Raw genomic sequence first — 17,867 nt, forward strand, 5'->3', positions numbered from 1 at the left:
GACAGGGACACTGAGGCTATTGGAGGTCACCACCATCACCATTTATGAAAGCGGTGTTCTAAGGTTAGGCACCTAAATCTATATTTAGGAACTTACTCTAAAAAGGCCTGATTTTTTTTATTGGTGCTGAGCACTTACAGATCTCTTCAGTGGGTTTTGTGGGTGCTCAGTGTGACTGGGTGCCTGGGATGAACCACAATGAGAATGTCACAGTCAGGGCAGACTGCAGGAAATAGTGCAGACAATCCCCAAAACTGGTGGTCTAGTCTATAATTAGATTCACCAAACCAGTAACACAAGATCTTGTACCGTACCACACTGGTTAACCAGAAGCCAAACACAGTCCCCTTAGCTCCCATCCGGACAACCAAGTTTAATATAATGAGAAGTTACTGAAAACCCATTTCTCCATGTGTGACATTCTTACTAATCCCAAAGGATCAGACACTTATCCCCAGGTCAGCATGAATTTCAGATCTTACCCAAATATCACTGTCAGCCAATCCTTAGTAAACTAACTAAAGATGTATTAATAAAAGGAAAGAAGAGAGTTATAAATGGTTAATAGAGCCTATACATACAAGTGATTGCAAAGTCCTTATATCAGGTTTGGAGCAGTGATGGAATAGACTGCCTGCTTGCAAAAATCTCTCTGGTAACTTCCAAAAGATTGGAAGGTTCTCAGTCCATAGTTCAAGATGCTCCCTTTTAGTTGTAAATCCACAGTCCAGAGCAAGAAAGAGGCAAAATGGAGGTGTCTCAGGTGTCTTTTATATCCTCTGCTATGTGCATGGACATTTATCGTCCCAAACAAAGCCCACAGCCCCTGTGCATGGAAAGTTACAAGCCCAAGATGAATTGGAAACGGAGTCCAGGGTCACATGAGCACATTACATGTTCTGCTGAATCAGAGGGGTGGCCATTGGCTCCTCCCTGCCTGGGGCATTTGCAGGATCTACTGGGTAGGATGTTTCTTCAATGGCCCCGCGTGAGAGTGAAGTGTCCTTAATGGGTCATCAACACATGGCTGTCTAGCCCTAAAATGAATCTATCTGGGGGATGTCACCCAGGAATACAATACATGTTCAAGATACAAGCACATAGCCAATATTTATAACTTCAGATACAAAGAGGACACGTGCGTATAAACAAGATAATCATACTTAGCAAATCATAACTTTTCCATTTGATGCCTTACATGACATACTTCGTACCAGATTTATGGGAATTTTGTAACAGTGGTAACAGTGACATAAATGCTCACCTTTCTTATAGATAGCATCACACTCAGCATCTCTGGAAATCCAGTGGTTTTAGGTGCTTAACTTACCATGTGTGAAAACTGTGACCTTATCCTGATGGGAAAACTACTTTGTAGCACCATCTAGTGACCTAGAGAGTTACACATTGGCTCCGAGCATCCTGACTTTCACAGTACCGGTTCTATCTCTGCCCCTTCCTGCAAGGGGATCTGAAATGTCTCAGGCTCTGCGCCTCGTCCTTGGCTGTGCAGCAGAAGCAGCAGTGGGGCACAGATGACTTCTTGTCCCACCAATGCAGAATGAGATGGCAGATCCACTGTGTGCCACTGTAATAATTACTTTACTAGATTAGGTAAGAGGGCTGGGGTGGGGAGCAGACCTATTTGCAGACCCTTTCCAAAGAGTGCAAGTGTGGGAAGCTGCCCCACACACCTCCAAAATGAGTTGGGGGGAGGGGCACTACAGGCCACAGATCCTCTCACTGGAAGACATTTAGGCCACAATTTTACTAAGTAGCTCCTGACTTTGGGTGCACACCCTGAAACATCAGAGGCCTTTTATTCAGAGGTGCTGAGCACCACAATGGCAGCTAAAGCCAATGGGCATTGCAGGTACTCAGCACCTCTGATAATCAGGCCCCAAGTGTTTCAGGCTGAGCACCCAAAAAACTGAGTCACCCACAACTTTTGAAAATGTCCATCTTCATGGTTAGTGGCAATAGGCCTCTGGGGACTTGCTGGGGGGATGGAGGTCCCTGGGCTGTAATGGGCTGGGGAGGGCTCTCTGGGCTTGTAGGAAGGGGTGGAATTGTTTTGTTATGAAATTGGGCAGTTTCTCTGGGATTCGCACCAGAGTCAGATTCAACATATCAGTTTCTCTGTGACCACGTATCCTGCAATCTCTGGTGTCTGGGCTGGGCCCTTTCCCCGGGGAGGGCAGGAACAAGTCTTTGGGCTCCCAGACATCATGGCTGCTTGGCATGACTGCTCCAGCGTACACATGGTCCTCTGAACTGGACTTTCACAAACCACCTGTGCTTTACCTGCATTCTCATGAGAGCCTGGGTGCAGCCAGACACAGCATTGCACCAGTTTTAATAAAAGTGCGATGTTAAATTGATCTAGTTAAACTGGTGCAGCTTTGTGTGTGGACATTGTTATGGTGGATTAAACCTGGCTTACATTGGTTTAGGTACAGCTATCGGGATGAGAGAGTCCACACCCAAAGTGGTACTGGTTTAGCTGGTTTAACATCACACCTTGAATTAAAGCTGTTCAACTTTGTGTGTAGACCCCACCATTTGTTTCTCTGGTACAACAGTTGTTTTGTTTGTGGCTATTTCTCTAGGCTATAGCAGGGTACTCCCACTCCTGCCAAAGAGGTTACTATGGCTGTGAAAACTAAGAGCGTCCCCATGCCCTGTGGGGTATTTGGATTGCACTGTCAGGAGCTAGTGTGTGGTGTATAAGCAAACCGCATTTCCTATCCTGAGGGTCTCGGGCCTGGGTCAGATCCTCCCAATTTACTAACAGGCTGGGAGAGCTCATCAGGATCATGCCTCTCCTAGTCCAATGAGCTCATGACTATCACCCCAATCTCGTTGCTGATCCATCTGCGTCTGGCACACACCAACCCTGTGTCACCCTTGATCTGTCTGTGGCTACTGGCTCCAGGCCATCCTATTGACTCCAGGCAGCCTTAACTCTGAGGTCCACACAGTTCTTGACTTGCACACTCATTAGTTATCAGCCCCACATCCCTCTCATCTGCCCATCTCTCACTGCACTTTTAATCTCCCCTGCGCTGTGGGAGATCACATCCCCTCAGGATTCTTTGAGGCCACTCTGCACTTGTCTCTGAGGACTCTTTGGGGTCATCTCCCCACACACACCTCCCCTTGCCACCTGCTCTGCCTCTCCATTGTGGACCAGCTCCTCCCACCCCTTGCTTCGCAGCCAGGGGAAATGCAGGCATCTGAACTGAGGTCGTGGCAGGTGAGTGTAGGAGAATGTATTTTCAGATACACATTTATTACTCATTTTAAAGGCTGTATCTAGATTCTGTTACCCCTTTTGAATCCTTGTGGGGTTTTTAAGCCTAGCTGTCATTTATCTAAGCACTTCTTCTATATACAAGGCAGGGACACTATTCCGAGGGAATGACAATCTGTTCACGCCCTGGGTGGGTGATAAAGAGGCTGACTTTATTTCCAGCAGTGTGGTGGAGCTTTGTGCCCCTCGGGGTAGCTGTCCTGGCAAGAGATGTGCACTAGAATTCAGGACACTCGTGCTGCATGAATAACAACCTGTCGGCAGTCCTTGGATGGAAGCTGGGCTACAAGTGGTTTTTTATTATTAATTGTTACAAGGACAGAGCAGCAGATACCACATGTTACACCCAGTGAATTGGTGCTGGCCTGTTTCTGGGAAGGGGGCATTTCACATCAACAGTTGAACAGGAATACAGTAGAAGCTTAGAGTTACAAACACCGCGAGAATGGAGGTTGTTCACACCTCTGAAATGTTCGTAACTCTGAACAAAATGTTACAGTTGTTCTTTCAAAAGTTTACAACTGAACATTAACTTAATGCAGCTTTGAAACACTACTATGCAGAAGAAAAATGCTGCTTTTCCTTTTTTTTAGCAGTTTACGTTTAACACAGTACTGTACTGTATTTGCTTGCTCTCTCTCTTTGTGGCAGCCTGATTATGTACTTCTGGTTCCACATGAGCTGAGTGGTTGACCAATCAGTTTGTAACTCTGGTGTTTGTAACTCTGAGGTTCTACTGTATTTGAAACTGCACTTTCCTCAGTAGAACTGCATGTGGCCTCTTGTTTCACCAGAGGGAGCTCTCATCTTTCATTTGGACTTGAAGATGAGACTAAAACCCATTCAAAAGCATCCAGTGGAAAATAAATGAGGGGGGATTCAGAGAGAATTGCAGTTCTCCCCTTTAATGTACATCATAATGGTTGATTTTCCCTGAGAAAGATCACCCCCTGCCTGGGAAGGCCCAGTAACACTTCTAATCTGTGAATTGTCTCTGTCTGTGGGTCATCCTCCCTTCCAGCCAGAAGGGGAATTGCACCACAGGATAGATCAGGACCAAGAAATAAAGGAGAAGGGTAGGGATAGTCCTCCAGCTAGTCAGGCATCCGCTCCTTTGGATAGCTCACAGGCTTCCGTTGCTAGTCTTTTGTGGAAGGTGGAAGCATCTACTAGCTTTGCTCTTTTGGCTGGGATTTGCAGAGAGCCAATTTCAGCACATTAGGTGCCCAGGGCCAGGCAGTAGCTCACAAGAGGAACTATTTCTGACCAGTGCTGGAAATGAAGACTGAGCATATCAGTGGAGAGTAAAACTGGCAAATATATTCTCACTGCTAAAGAATGAAAATCCAGAAATTAACAGATACGGGTGCAGCCACTTCATTGCTCTTTATTTATAAGTGCATCTTACTTCAATCAGCACAGCAGAAAGCCTGTGGTGCTCTGACTTCCTCACACACCTGGTGACTATACTAGTTTTGACTGACAAACACCATCTTTTCTGTATATAGCCAACAAAATATTATCTCAGAACACAAGGGGACAGAGTTAAGGTGTGTGGGGAGGTGCAAGTTGCATGGTTTGTATGAGCCCTTTAAGGCACGTAGAGAATTTCACACAGCAATTCCTGTGTAGAGTCCAGTCATGTCAGCTTAGGAGTTTATCCTTTTAAATGGAGATTGGATGTCTCAGACACCAAGTGACAGAGAATCCAACGCAGCCCTTGGGAAAGTGTTCCATTGCAAGCTGTGTTCAAGTTTGTTTAGCTTTAGATTCTGCCCTTTTGATATTTTTCCTTTCTCTGCTAGAAGAAACAGCCCTCCTATAGGAGAGATCTCCTCCCTGCATAGGTACTTATCGGCTGATTAAATTGGCACTTAATGTTCTCTCCAATAAGGTAACAGGTTGAGCTTCTTTAGTTTTATCATAAGGCCAATTTCCCAGACCTCAGGTCATTCTTGTAACTCTTCTCTGAGCCCTCCCCAGTTTTGCCTGACATCTTTTAACATATGGATGCCAGAACTATCAGTTAGAACCAAGAGGCCAGTCCCTTACATAGCAGCACACCAGCTGCCCCCCTCCACACTACTTCATTAGCGCAGACACATGACAGGACTTGGACCATTCACTAGATAATATATAGGTTTTGGGTTTTGTTTTGTTTTTTTATTAAGACAACATCTGCAGAAAGTCAGATTTTAGTACAAAAAAGTTAGAGCTGAAAATACACAAACTACCAATGATCTTTTTCAAAGCCAACATTTATAAATTACACCACAGGGTTATTAACATTGCATTTAAATACAGAAACAAGTTAAACAGTAAATTCATTAAAAAGATCCCGCATTCTACAAATGACTATTTACAGTATTCAGCAGCTAAGAGCTCTAGCAAGTCAGTCAATATGACTTAAATAGGGCAGGATACTTGGGAACATCCAAGAGGGAAACCTGGCCTGTAACAGCTTTTCAGTGATCACCACTTTACCCATGGTCTCCCTCAAAGATCAGATAAGTTCCTCCACACCTGCACCTCTCTTCTAAGATGCTCTGGGAAATCTAAATTCAATCTCGAAGATACCAGAATAATCTGTGCAGTGTTTAGGGGCAGACACCATGTGTTATTGGCTCTACTCCCACCATCTTGGGGGAACTCTATTGTACCTCACCTTGTTTTAATTTCAGGTCACAGCCAGAGGACAGGGTCGTCTCTAGACTGGAATTTTGGGGTCTTTCAAGGAGAAACTAAACCTTCAGGATAAAGTGATGTAGGAGAAGCACAGCACAGTCTGGGGATCCAGTGCAGAGAGGCAGGGTTGGTCCCACACCCAAGAGACAACTGTTCTAGCTAACTCAGAGCAGTCTTGGTACGCTCTCTCTGAAGCTCAGGATTCACAGAGCCAAAATGAAACCCCTATGATCTAGTCTGACCTCCTCATAACACAGGCGATAGATTTCACCCAGTAATTCTTCCAGGGGAGGAAACTGTTCTTCCCAAACCACCCCGTGGGAAGGCCTGGAAGGAGAACTTGCATGTAACCTTTGAGGGTGATGGAAACAGGATGGGCCTCCACAACCTTCTCCTTGCAGGAAACAGTCAAATCAGTGTTTAAGTAATGGAGGAGAGAGGGACAGCTGGGCAAGAGTCATGAAAATCAAGGAGTCAGGCGTCTGTTACATTTGCTGCCCGCCTCCTCTACTGCTGCTGTGTAACTGACTTGCCACCTCTGGAGGTGGGGCAGGAGTCTCTAGTCAGCTGTTCTGGAGGGAAAGGAACCGGGTTTTGGCAGCAGCACTTCCCAGTAGGGAGCTCTCCTAGAAGAAGAGCCTGACAAGGTGGGAATCCCAGTGAGAGGAGAGGAATAAGGTGGCACATGGGCCCAGCCTGCAGCTGCTCTACCCATGATAGAAGAGCATCCTCACTTGCTTCACTACCCCTGGCTTCAGTGCTGGGACCAAGCGAGCCCCTTGAAAACACACTGGCTTTAACAGCAAAGTTACCTGATTAACCACAACTCAGGAAAAAAGCTTTGTATTCACTGACTCATGGCAGCAGAGATGGTCTGACTGGTCCCTCCACTGCCATGCTCCAGTGACCCTTCTCCCTGGACAGGGCTACTCCCCTGTTCTGGGAGCGCCTGCTCACCGGAGCTCAGGAATACTAAGTGGTTATCCCTATAGGAAGAGGCAGTTGCTGCATTGCTCCTTGCTAGACTCCGCCAGCTAAAGAGCTGCTAATGTGAGGAAAGGTTCCTCTCTGACCTCTCACTGTGAGGTTGCATTTCTGGTTTCTGTAAACACCAAGTGACAGAGCTGCAAATCCGTGCTCCTCTCTGAGGGAACAAAGGTCATCAAGTCTTTCAAGTGGCAGCTAGTTTAGGATTCTGCTTCCAGTTCTGCGGGTCGGATTTTCAGGGTGGTAGATTTCAGGGGGTAGTACCTCCCTTTCCAGGTCTTCCAGAAGATGCCCTGTTTCCGCTCATGCCTCTGGCGGGGGATGGAACGGAAGTACTTTCCGTTGAGGTTGGCATGGCCACAGGTACTGAACCACCAGCCTCCTAGAAGGAAGGAAGCAGAGGCAGATTTCAGCCAATGGGAATTTTCATAACTAAAAAGTGCCGTAATGGGATAAGAAAATCACCCCAGATTCAGAGCTATTGCTGCATCCTCCCTTGCTCCTTCCAAGTACAGTCTGCTCACCACCACCCTCACAACTTGGGAAAGTTAAGACCTGAAGTGTGTACGTAACAGGGGTTTCAGAGGGTCCAGTGCTCCAGAGAACTCCAGCATAGCTTCCAGATCTGAAGGAAGTCAAGCCATGCAGGCAGTTAGGCCTGCACGGCCCTCCAAGAGACCAAGTTAATCCAAGTACTTCTATAACCCCGTCACTGTCATACTGAGCCCTCTAGGTGGTAGGGCAGACCCATTTATGCTATGTGACGTGTTACTAGTCCCATTTCACAGGTAGGGAATAAAGGTAGAATTGCATCAACTTGCTCAGTGTCACCCAGGATGGATGGGGGCACGTGTGCGGGCTCAGAATTAACACTAGATGTCCCAGTCCAGTGCTCTGGTCACAAAACCATTCCATTCCCACCACAGCAAACACCCCCTGTGAGCAGTCTCTGGCCACCAGGGAGTGCAAAACCTGAACTGCTGCAGCAGCAAGAGAGCCACGGGTGGTCCGAAGAGAAAGGAGTAGACTAGCTAGCATTGTGGGAAATGCCACCTTTTTGGTTCACATGGGTTGTTTCAATTTACAGTTCAAACAAGCCAAACTTTCAGACTTAGGTGAATTCCTCTGGGTTCCACGTTGAAGCCATGAACCGGCCTCACATTGCTTGGACAATGTGAGTCACGGGGAACCAGCTGGCAAAACTGGACCAAGGTATGACTTTGTAACAGAACCTGGAACCACGAGACGCCCACTTAGTTTCAGGTTTGATTGGAATCTCTTGCCCAGTTCCCCCTGTGGATCTCACAGCCCCATCCCAGGGAGAAGGAAGAAGCTGAAGCAGGGGACAAGATCAGAGTCAAAACACCCAAATAGTCATTTTTCACTAGTGCCATCTGCCCCAAGCTGCCTGAAGCCACCTTCTGTTTGCACAGCACAGAGACAAGGTGGGAAAGGAGAGCTGGCTTTCAAGCAGCTTGGGGCAGATGGAAGACCACTGCCACCCACATCCCACTGCTGAGAAAAAACAGACTCATGGTGAGGAACATAGATAGCACTTTGCCTTTGCCAGTACTGACCTGACAGGTGCTTGGCACAGTTAGTGTCAGCTTTGAGATCATTGTCCTGATCTCGAGTGGAGAAAGGCAGTTGTCTGAAGTCCCCAAGGGCATTTTCCAGCTCTCCTAACACAGGTCCTAGGAGACTGAGCATGTAGGCTGTGTTCTCTCCACCCAGGCTAAAGAGGAACTGAATAAGCTGCGAGTTTCCTTCCCAGTCTTGCAACTCAATCGAAAGATTGTACCTTTCCTCTTGGACAATGTGGTATATTTTCTCCAGACCCAACCAGAAGTCACCTGAAACACAAGGAATTTTGCATTCGTTGGCATCACACACAAGTGCTATGCAAATCAAAGGAGATGTTAGCAGGCAGGAGCACTCCGGACTCCTCGTGCTCCCTGGTGTGCACAAAGTGCCTAGGGAGGTCCAAGGGGACATGCACCCTTGTCTGATGAACTTCCTCAATCCCTTCTCAGGCCAACTGTTCCCACCAGTCCAGCCATGTGTTATGCTGGGTGGGGAGCTCTGGTCAGTCTCTGGGAAGGGGTCAGTGTGGGGAAGGAATTTGCTTGCAGAGTTGGGCAAGTTAGAATAAAAGAATAAAAGCCTTCCATCATCTGCCTACCACTAAGGTTTCCAAAGCCATCCTTGTAGGCTTCCCAAAGCTGGTCGAAGTCCACGGAGCCATCCACACGCCTCTGGATCACCGTCCAGCCACCTTCTGCAGGTAGAAGAGATTATTCACTTATTGCAGTTCTGTTGTTTGCAGGACCAGTCTATAAAACTCAGAATGGCATGTGGTGTGCCCCTCACTTACCAGCAGTCATGTCACAGTAGACTTTGAAAGGCTGGGATCCCAAGGGCTGGATCTGAAACACACCACTGCTTCTCTCCCCTGCCAGGAAGAGCTGCTGGCAGTCCAACGGGAGCTCTGCAAAAAAACATATAGGGAATTTAGAAGAAGCTATCTCAGTTTGCTGCTCTCTAAACAGGTTTGTTCCCACCACAATCCTAGCAGCTACTCATTTCTACAAATGCGCCCAGCTTAATCATCAGTATTAATGCTCAAGCTAGGGCTTAGCAGCATTGTTTGTACAGCACCTAGCACATGGGATCCTGGTCCGTGACTATGGCTTCTAGGCATTATGGCAATATAAGCAAATAAAAATAAAGCTCTAAAATTTTCCAGGGCACCTATCATTAGGCCCTTGGGCATCTGTACAAAATGAAACAGAAGTTAATTCTGGATTCAAAGGGCCCAGGAAAATAGAGAGCCACTATCGAACCAGAGAACTGGGCAAAGAGCATAACCCAGGAGAAACTGATGAGAAGGGTCAGATGAACTGGGCAGCCTCAACCGACTCCTACCACAGACCAGGGGCAAACAGGCAGCAGCACTGTGTGGCTTCCAGACACTATTTCAGGGGAAGCTCAGTCAGCACATGATGAAGGCAGATGCTGGTAGGAAGGGGTAATGCCCTTTCTTCCCCAACCTTGCAGAGGGCAGTAGCTGCAGAATATTGTCCTGAGTCTCCCTGACTACCACTAATGCACAAACCACTGGCAAGTTCCATCTCGCTCTCCAGTTGGACTTCAGTCATAGTCTGAGCCAGCTGTCCCCAGCATTGACTAACAGACGTGCTGCCAAGCAGCCCGGTGGACTGCTTGCTGACCGACACTAGAGCAGGTGCAGAGCGGAGTGCCATCAGCATATGGTGACTCTTTTGCCCAGCACCCCTCATAAGATCAATGCTGCCATATGCAGTGAATGGGGGGAAGTGAGGGACCAGGCACAACCCTGTGGGACTCACAACTGCAGGTCAAGAGTAGCTCATACAGGGAGAGGCTGTCCTGCCACAGCCTGTGGGAAGTCACTGACCCATTGCTGCCCCTACCACCGCTGGCCAGAGGCTCTAACCATTCCCTGCATAGCCTCATGCGGGAGTTAATTGTAAAGCGAAGATCAGTTCTGCTCCTCCTCTCCAAGATGCTAGGACTTTGGCCTCAGCTTTACTGTAACTGCCAGCAAAGCACCATTTCAACAGAACTGGTAAAAGTCCATTGGGAATAATCAGCAGGCCTCAGAAGCCGGCTGTTATAAAACCGGAGTTGAAAGGACAGGAAAGTGTCAGGATGCACGGGGACTTTACCCGGCTTCGCAGAGCATCGAGGAACAGCAGCAAACTCAAACCGCTCTTTGTCTGCCTGGAACAGGTGGCAAGAGCCCCCTTCCCTGCATCTGCCCAGACAAAGCGAGGTCTGTTCCTAATGTAACTGGCTGGGGGGGGGAAGCTGGGACGGTGCCCTTTGCATTCAGCTTTGAAACATATTGTCTTTGTTCCCTTGAGCAGCAGGGCCAAAAAATATAGGTCTGTAAATCAAAGCAGCCCCGCCTTCGGGTTTGGCTAACTCAAGTTTGGATTCTTGTGCAGCTGACACCAGCAGGAGTTCAAGAGGACTTGAATGTAAACATGAACTTTCCCCCACTTCCTATGCCTTGTTCCTCCACTGGAGAGCGCAAGGAAGACGCAGCCTCCAGGAGTCCCTTGTTCCCAGCGCTGGAGGCGTTTTACTGTAAAGCAATGTACAGTACGGCTTGCATCATGCAGAGCAGCTGAGCAGCCTCTCCTGCGAAGCCCAGAGCTCTGGCAGGGGACGTGCAGCATCTCACACAGGAGATCGTGTTGCTGCGGGAAGCTAGCCCCACACGGAGGGCCCAGCGAGTTGGCTCTAGTTGGTGGTGCGGGTTTGGGCTCTGAACTGGCTCCACTCGTCTGCAGCCACTCTGGAATGTCATTAATTTTTAGCGATCTCTCAGGGTCGGCGCAGAGACCTCTGGAAACGGAGGGGCTGGAAGGGGGTGTGCTCTCTGCAAATCTTCATTTCAGCCCCACACCCCCATTTAGTACAGGCCCAGCCACAGCTGCTGAGGAAGGGAGGCAAGCAGGAGGGGGCTCTCCCCCTGCTGGGAGGGAAGTGGTGCTCTCTCTCCCCCCAATGGTGGGGGCTGGGAGGGAAGTGGGGGTCTCCCCTCTATTCCAGTCCCTTGAGGGTGCTGGTGGGAAGGTTCATAGCCACTCTGGCTGCCCCACAGGAGCAAGGTTTCTGGGAATTTCTCCTGCCCCGCAGAGGGTCCATTGGCTCAGCACTGCCCACGCTGGCTGACGGCGCAGAGCTGTCACCGAGCCGTGCTGGACTCGTGCTCCCAGAACTCAAGCTGGACGCTATGCAGGGGATTGCGAAGGCCTCTCACCTGGGTGTCTGGGCAGCAGACCCCATGGGAAGAGCAGTGAGCAGCTCACTGTGCCAGCCGTGGCCTCCCAGGCCAGCAGACAAAGGAACCTTTCCTGATTTCCATTGAGCGCCCCAGCAAGGGGGAGGAGAGGGGGCATCACACCTGAGAGTTGTTTTAATACAAAGCAAGTGATGGAAACCCCTGTGCAGGTTTTAAATACCCTGGGTGCCAGGACAAGGGCTCTTGGCTGCCTCCTCGCCCGAGTTCAGGGCATTGCCCGCACTCCCTGCTCTGAGCTCAGCAGCCGAGTCTGAAGTAGGGGAAAGGTGAGCCCAGCCTGGGAACTCGTTGGGGGAGGGGTTTCTTCCCAAGACAAAGCAGCAAACACTCTGTAGGGGGAGGGAGGGTTAGAAAGGGCTGTTAACTTTCACCCAATTTCCTTCCAGCCAATCCCTGTGCTGCCTTGCTGATCAGCCACATTCCCCCCTCCCCCAACCAGCGTGGGCTGCACCCAGACTTGTCAGAATAGCTATTTCCTTGCAAAGGTCTGAACTTTTACCTAGTTGGCTCTCCCCCTCCCTCCCCCAGAGCCCCATGAAACCAGATGCACTGAGCAGGGATGAGGCGATGGATTGACAGCTGAAACCACTCCTTCACCAAGGAGATACAGCACAGGCAGCAGGGTAACCTCTCCGCACTCCAGTGACTCCAGCCTGCACAGAGCCTGGAGTTAACACAGGCCTCCATTCACGCACTGGCCTCTCGCGTCAGCCGTTTGGCTATGCCATCGGTGCTTTAGGGGCCAGACCGAATCCCACCAAGTCATTCCAGACCTAAGACCATAACCAGGTTACAAAACAGCCGTAACTCGCTCACCTACCCTCATCCCAAATCTTGCCCCAACTCACTCTGCTGGGCCAACCAAACAGGGTCTGGGGAGAGGATTGACAAGGGGCTGGGATTCTTACAGTTCTCCATTACTTTGGTACGTCAGATGGGGCCGCGCAGGCACTGACTGACTGTCACGTTGTTCTATAATATGGCAACAGTCATCCTAAAGCTCCTGACCAGCCGGGTGGTGGATGTCTCTCACACAGGGCCAGACTCAGGTGAGCCAGCAGAAATTTACAGCAGTTTGGGCTTGCCTCCCAGTCTGGGATGTAGACCCAGAGGCCGGAAGAGATTGCATGCTGCATTTCCTCAGGACTACTCACTGATTCCTCCTCTAATCTGTCCTAAGAACCTGCAGGGATGATGCCTGGATCTCTTGCCAATCCATCAGTCAGGCAGATCACACCACGCTACCCCAAAAAGAGACTGCAATTTGCTGGGACCAAGAAGCTCCGAGCAGCTCCTGTTGAAAGATTACTTTCTCGCTGAGCTTTGCCAGACACACTGCTCTGCTCATCCACCGCTTTGTTTCCCCTACTGTAGCTGCAACATCCCAACTAAGTGAGGTGCAGCTGGCTCCATAACCTCTGCTCATTTTGCTTTAGAAAAAATACTAAGGGTAGTTCTGACTTGAGTTTTTTAATGTTGTTAGTTGTGCAGCTTTAAATCACCAGTGGAAGAGCACGAGGCCACAGGCTATTAAAAATGAAGAGCGATGAGTTTATATAAAAAAAAAAAAAAAAAACTCAGAGGAACGTTAAAATAAAAAGGCCCAGCAGAATTACTTCGTGGACTGCCCTGTGTTTATGGAACAATATCTTCAAGTGTGATGCGAAGGTCACCACTATCAAACGGAGAGTAAATACTGTTCCTTGAAAACAGGATTGCATTCTAGGCTCAGTTCGTTCAAGCGCTCCTTTCCCTCCCACGAGGAGCAGTTTGCTTTGCTTTCCCCACCCTGCCCTCCCCAACCAAATTATTTTGGAATCCCAGCACTGTCGGGAGGGAGACTCGGGTTTAACTTTTGCCTACTTGGTGAGCTGCCAGGAAGAGTGTGTGCGCAGTGCCGAAAGACACGATCTTCCTTCTGCAACTGATTAAACCTCCTGCTCTTGAGGTTGGTTCAAGCCTTCAACTTTCGCACAGTTGGCCGAGCGCCACCCTTGGCCTGTAAACTTGTGTTCGCTGGATGTAAATAAAAGGGCCATTCTGAAGAAGTGGCTTACGGGGCTCACTGCCGACATGACCCCAACGCAGCAGCATGGTGGGGCTGGCTCACGGTAGGCAGGGAGCAGCTCTGAGCATGAGCCTTCCGAGTGACTGGCTGCTATGAATGCAGGGAGCAAGCAGCCCAAGGAGGCCACGGGGGCTACTGAATGCCAGCCCTTCGGTGGGTCAGCACTACTAGAAGGCTCATTCTCTTTGCTAAGCAGGGAGGAAACGGAATTGCAGCTTCCAACAAAAGCGATCATGCAAATGAAGAGGGAAAAGGGGAACCTTCTCCTGACCTGCTAGGGGAACCACCACTGCCATCCACAGAAGAGGCATGGCCTGCTCCCCAGCGCAAGAGACCCGAGGTTTGGTCACGCTTGGCCCTGTTGACCAGTCCTTGCCACCATGTGTAACTGTCAGCATGTCCCAGCATAGAGATTGGGTGAGGAGAGAAGCTGGCTTAGTGCCAGCCATGTAAGGTAAGGCAGGAGGGAGACTCGGGAAAGGTTTGAGCAATGCAGTTCTCTAGTTTGCTCCCCGCTGTCCTAGTATAGAGACATCTGGCTCCAAGAGCCCAATGTGACTGATGGCTAACTCAATTCAGCTGAAAGCCCCCGGGTGTGGAGTGCTGTATTTCTGTCTCTCCCTATCTGCATTGGTCTCTTATGGTCTTTGTTCTCTGCCCAGCCCCGGCCCTTTGTTTTGTTCTTGCAGGGGCAGCAACAGCCAGGTAACAGCGTTTTCTGTCTTCCCACCTGCTAGCTAACCAGCCCCCCTCCGTAGCCTTTCCGCACGGAGAGCATCCGGTGCTTGTGGCAGAGGGGAAACCCACTTGCCTTCTAGACAGTTTCCATTTGAATCAGACACTTTACACACAGCCAACTGCAGAGCCTAGTCATTGCCATAGTCACCACAGCTCCGTATGCAAAGTAAACAGCAGCAGCTGCAAGAGCTCCTGTCTGGGGAGTGGCCAACAGTGCACGGACAACTAGGCGCTCACTTGGGACCTGCCCTGCTTCCACTCAACTCAATGGGTGCATCCTCTTCGGTGGGAGCAAGGCCAGGCTCTTTGAGGGGCCCGGAGGTCACAGGCCCAATGAAATTGCACAGGGGGGGGATTGTCCAGCAGTACAGGCACCAGCCCGGCACTCTGGAGACCTGGGTTCAAATCCCTGCTTGGCCACAGACTTCCTAAGAAAGCCTCCAACTCCCTGCACCTCACTCCACCTCTGTGCAGTGGAGACAGCCACAGTGCTTCCTTGTTCATGGGGTGTTGGATTGTGAGGTGTGCAGGCGCACGGCAATGCAGGCCTAATATGTACCTAGATAGATGGGAAGCTGTGGGTCTATTTGCTGTCCTTTGCACATAGTCGAGGGATACATGATATGGGAAGAATCTCTTACTGGGGGGGTTGAAAAGCAGTTGAAGAACAAGACTCTTCTGCTCTGCACAAAGACAATGACCAAGTGCTAACACCCAGGCCTGCCAGCATCAGCCATCCACTTTACGCCTTTTAGCTAAATACCTTCAAGCAGAATTCATCTACCTCCCACTGGTGTTCTCCATATTGGGCTGAAACACCCCGTTAAACCCTTGCATTCCTGCCAGACTAAAGCTAGCTCCTGAAGGCCAGACCCTGCCCACCCAGCAGAGCCTTCCAGTGCCAGTCAACTTCTGGGAAAGCTAATTTCACATCCTGGATTAGGACAATTGAACCTTTTGTTTCTGGACTGTAGCTGCAACTGCTGGCAGGATGACTCTGCTGACAGGGTTGGGACAGACTTTGCAGATACTCACTCCGCGGCTGCGCAGGTTCCACACTGGCATTTTGGCTTTGGTTGGTGTGTCTGATGATTTTCTTCAGGTTTATCCTCCGTTTTAGACTCTGAGTTTTGTTGTCCTTTAGATGCAGAGGAATCAACAGATTGACCTGTGCCGAAAACATGGTCGAGTTAGCAACTCACTTAGCAGCCTTTAAACGCTGATCTTTACTGGGAGATCTCTGCCAGCTGCTCCTAGCGTGGTCAGCGGTGACACTCCTATTCCCTGCGGCAGGATCAGCCCCTCGCAGTAGTTAAACTCAGCCGTACAGCTTATAGAACAGACTTCTGGTCGGAACCAGGAGTGGGCTTGGTTCTGTACAACCTTGTCAGCCAGGTGTTTATTGTGCAGGCAGCGGTGGCAGAGCAGAACACCTCAGATCTAGGTCCCATTTATCTGAACCCCCCTGACCCCCAGTTTCAAGGCGTGAGGGGGATTGATTGGATAAAAGGGTCCAACTTCTGACCTTTGACCCTTTGGGTCAGACAATATTTTGTGCCAACACTGCAGGCACTTTCAAAGCCCTTTGAAGTCAGATGACACAGAGGCACTCTGAGTCCTTCCTACCTTCCCATCACAGCCAGTGGGCTGGGTTGCGAATTATTAAATTAGATTTAGGCTCTCAGAAGCTCCCAGCATATGCAGGGAGCATGCACTGGTGTCAGTCTCCCTTCCCTAGTGCCCTGCTGATTTCCACTGCTAAGGAAAAGCCCTTGAGGAACTTACTTTGCTTTGCAGGCTTTTAATCTGCAGATTCTGCTTGTCCAGCTTGTACTGCTGCTGTTTAATCTTCTGCAACAGCTCCTCAATCCTGGTGTTTTGAGCCTCCATTAGGGACTAAAAAGTGAAGACAAGGATGAGCTCGGCAAACCCACTGTTGCCCCAGGCCAGACAAACTGAGCTCTGCCCCCCCTTTGCCCAGCTCCAGACAAAGACCAAGGCTGGGCATTTCCCAGGCCACCGTCGTTTTGGCGGCCTCTGGGATCCCTGCCTTTGGCGGCGCGTCCGGCGCACGGAGCGCAGGAAACCCCCGGTTGACACGGCGGGCGGCCGGCCCCGGGGTGTCTTCCCAGTCCCAGCCGGGGCGGGGCGGGCAGCCCGCAGAGAAAGGGCCCGCCGTCCCGCAGGAGACAGCCAGCCAGCCAGCCGCGCCGGGGCAGGGACCAACCCAGCCCGCTGCAGCCCCCAGGAACCCGCTCCGCGCCCCGGGGCTGGCGGTGGCTTTGCAGGACCCGACGCACGAGCCCGGGGAGCCCGGGGGAAGCGGAGCGCGCGGCGGCCCGGCGCCACTCACCTGCAGCGCGCCCAGCTCGCTGCCGCTCTGGTTCTCCGAGGGCCGCCCGGGCAGCACCTGCCGGATCCTGCCCTCCAGCTGCTCCAGCCGGCCCCGGATCTCCGCCTTGTCCCCGGCCATCTGCTGCAGCTTCTCCCGCAGCGCCTCGGAGAGGTTGAAGAGCTGCCGGTCCCGGCCCTGCAGCTCCCGCACGGCGGCCCGCAGCTGCCCGCCCTCCTCCTGCGCCTCCCGGGCCTGGCGCAGCAGCTGCCCCACCGAGCCGTTGTGGGCGCGCAGGCGGCTGCCCAGCTCCCGCAGCTGCCCCTTGGTCTTGTCCACGTGCTCCTTCAGCCCGTGGCCCAGCTGCAGCAGCCCGTGGGCGATCACGTTCACCTCGTCCCAGGAGGCGAACTGCACCTTCCGCTCCTTGCTGGCCGGGAAGCCGCCGGCCCGGGGGCCCAGCCCCGCCACCCAGAGCAGGAGCAGCAGCAGCGCTGCCCCCGCTAGCCGCATCCTCAAGGCGCGCAGCGCAGCCGGGCCGGTGCAGACGCAGAGCGCAGCTCGGGTGCAGCTGCGAGCGGCGGCCGCGCCCCTTTTATAGCTGCCCCGCCGCGCTCACCTCGCCGCCGCTCGGCTCTGCATAATGAGCTGGGGGGAGCGTCTCGGGTTTCCCCTCCCTGCCCTGCCCAGCCCAGCCCAGCCCAGCCCGGCACAGCCACAGCCACAGCCACAGCCACAGCGCGTGGGGCTGACTCTGAGCCCGGGCCAGCTCCAGGCGGGGAGCGCCAGGCTGAAGAAGCTGCGCAGCTCGTTGGCCTGGGCCCTGCTTTGTGTCTTCGGCTGGAAAAGGGTCGGGAGGGCCCGGCCCCTGCCCGGTGCGGGGCTGGGAGCT

The 17,867-nt window shown here is 51.3% G+C and overlaps 1 protein-coding gene across 1 annotated transcript; it reads right to left on the minus strand.

Annotated features, from left to right (window-relative positions):
• Positions 1-5,553: 5,553 nt before the first annotated feature.
• ANGPTL4 (angiopoietin like 4) lies at positions 5,554-17,581 on the minus strand. Its single transcript, XM_067557093.1, has 7 exons — positions 16,997-17,581; positions 16,429-16,539; positions 15,679-15,811; positions 9,360-9,473; positions 9,168-9,263; positions 8,563-8,838; positions 5,554-7,367 (listed from the first exon to the last, which is right to left on the minus strand). Exons 1-7 carry the CDS (start codon positions 17,486-17,488, stop codon positions 7,186-7,188), a joined length of 1,404 nt encoding a protein of 467 aa, XP_067413194.1. The 5' UTR covers positions 17,489-17,581; the 3' UTR covers positions 5,554-7,185.
• Positions 17,582-17,867: the final 286 nt, after the last annotated feature.

The sequence above is a fragment of the Emydura macquarii genome, unplaced genomic scaffold, assembly GCF_026122565.2.
Source record: "Emydura macquarii macquarii isolate MOO-44397 ecotype Brisbane River unplaced genomic scaffold, CSIRO-AGI_Emac_v2 contig_306, whole genome shotgun sequence".
Taxonomy (NCBI): domain Eukaryota; kingdom Metazoa; phylum Chordata; order Testudines; family Chelidae; genus Emydura; species Emydura macquarii.

Excerpts from the sequence above, each read along its gene's own strand:
- ANGPTL4 (XM_067557093.1), bottom strand. The coding sequence starts at position 17,488 with ATGCGGCTAGCGGGGGCAGCGCTGCTGCTGCTCCTGCTCTGGGTGGCG. Across the intron at positions 9,474-15,678 it reads GGAACCTGCGCAGCCGCGGA|AGCTCCCGTTGGACTGCCAG; the intron begins GTGAGTATCTGC and ends GTTTTTTTGCAG. Across the intron at positions 7,368-8,562 it reads CTGTGCCAAGCACCTGTCAG|GAGGCTGGTGGTTCAGTACC; the intron begins GTCAGTACTGGC and ends CCTTCCTTCTAG.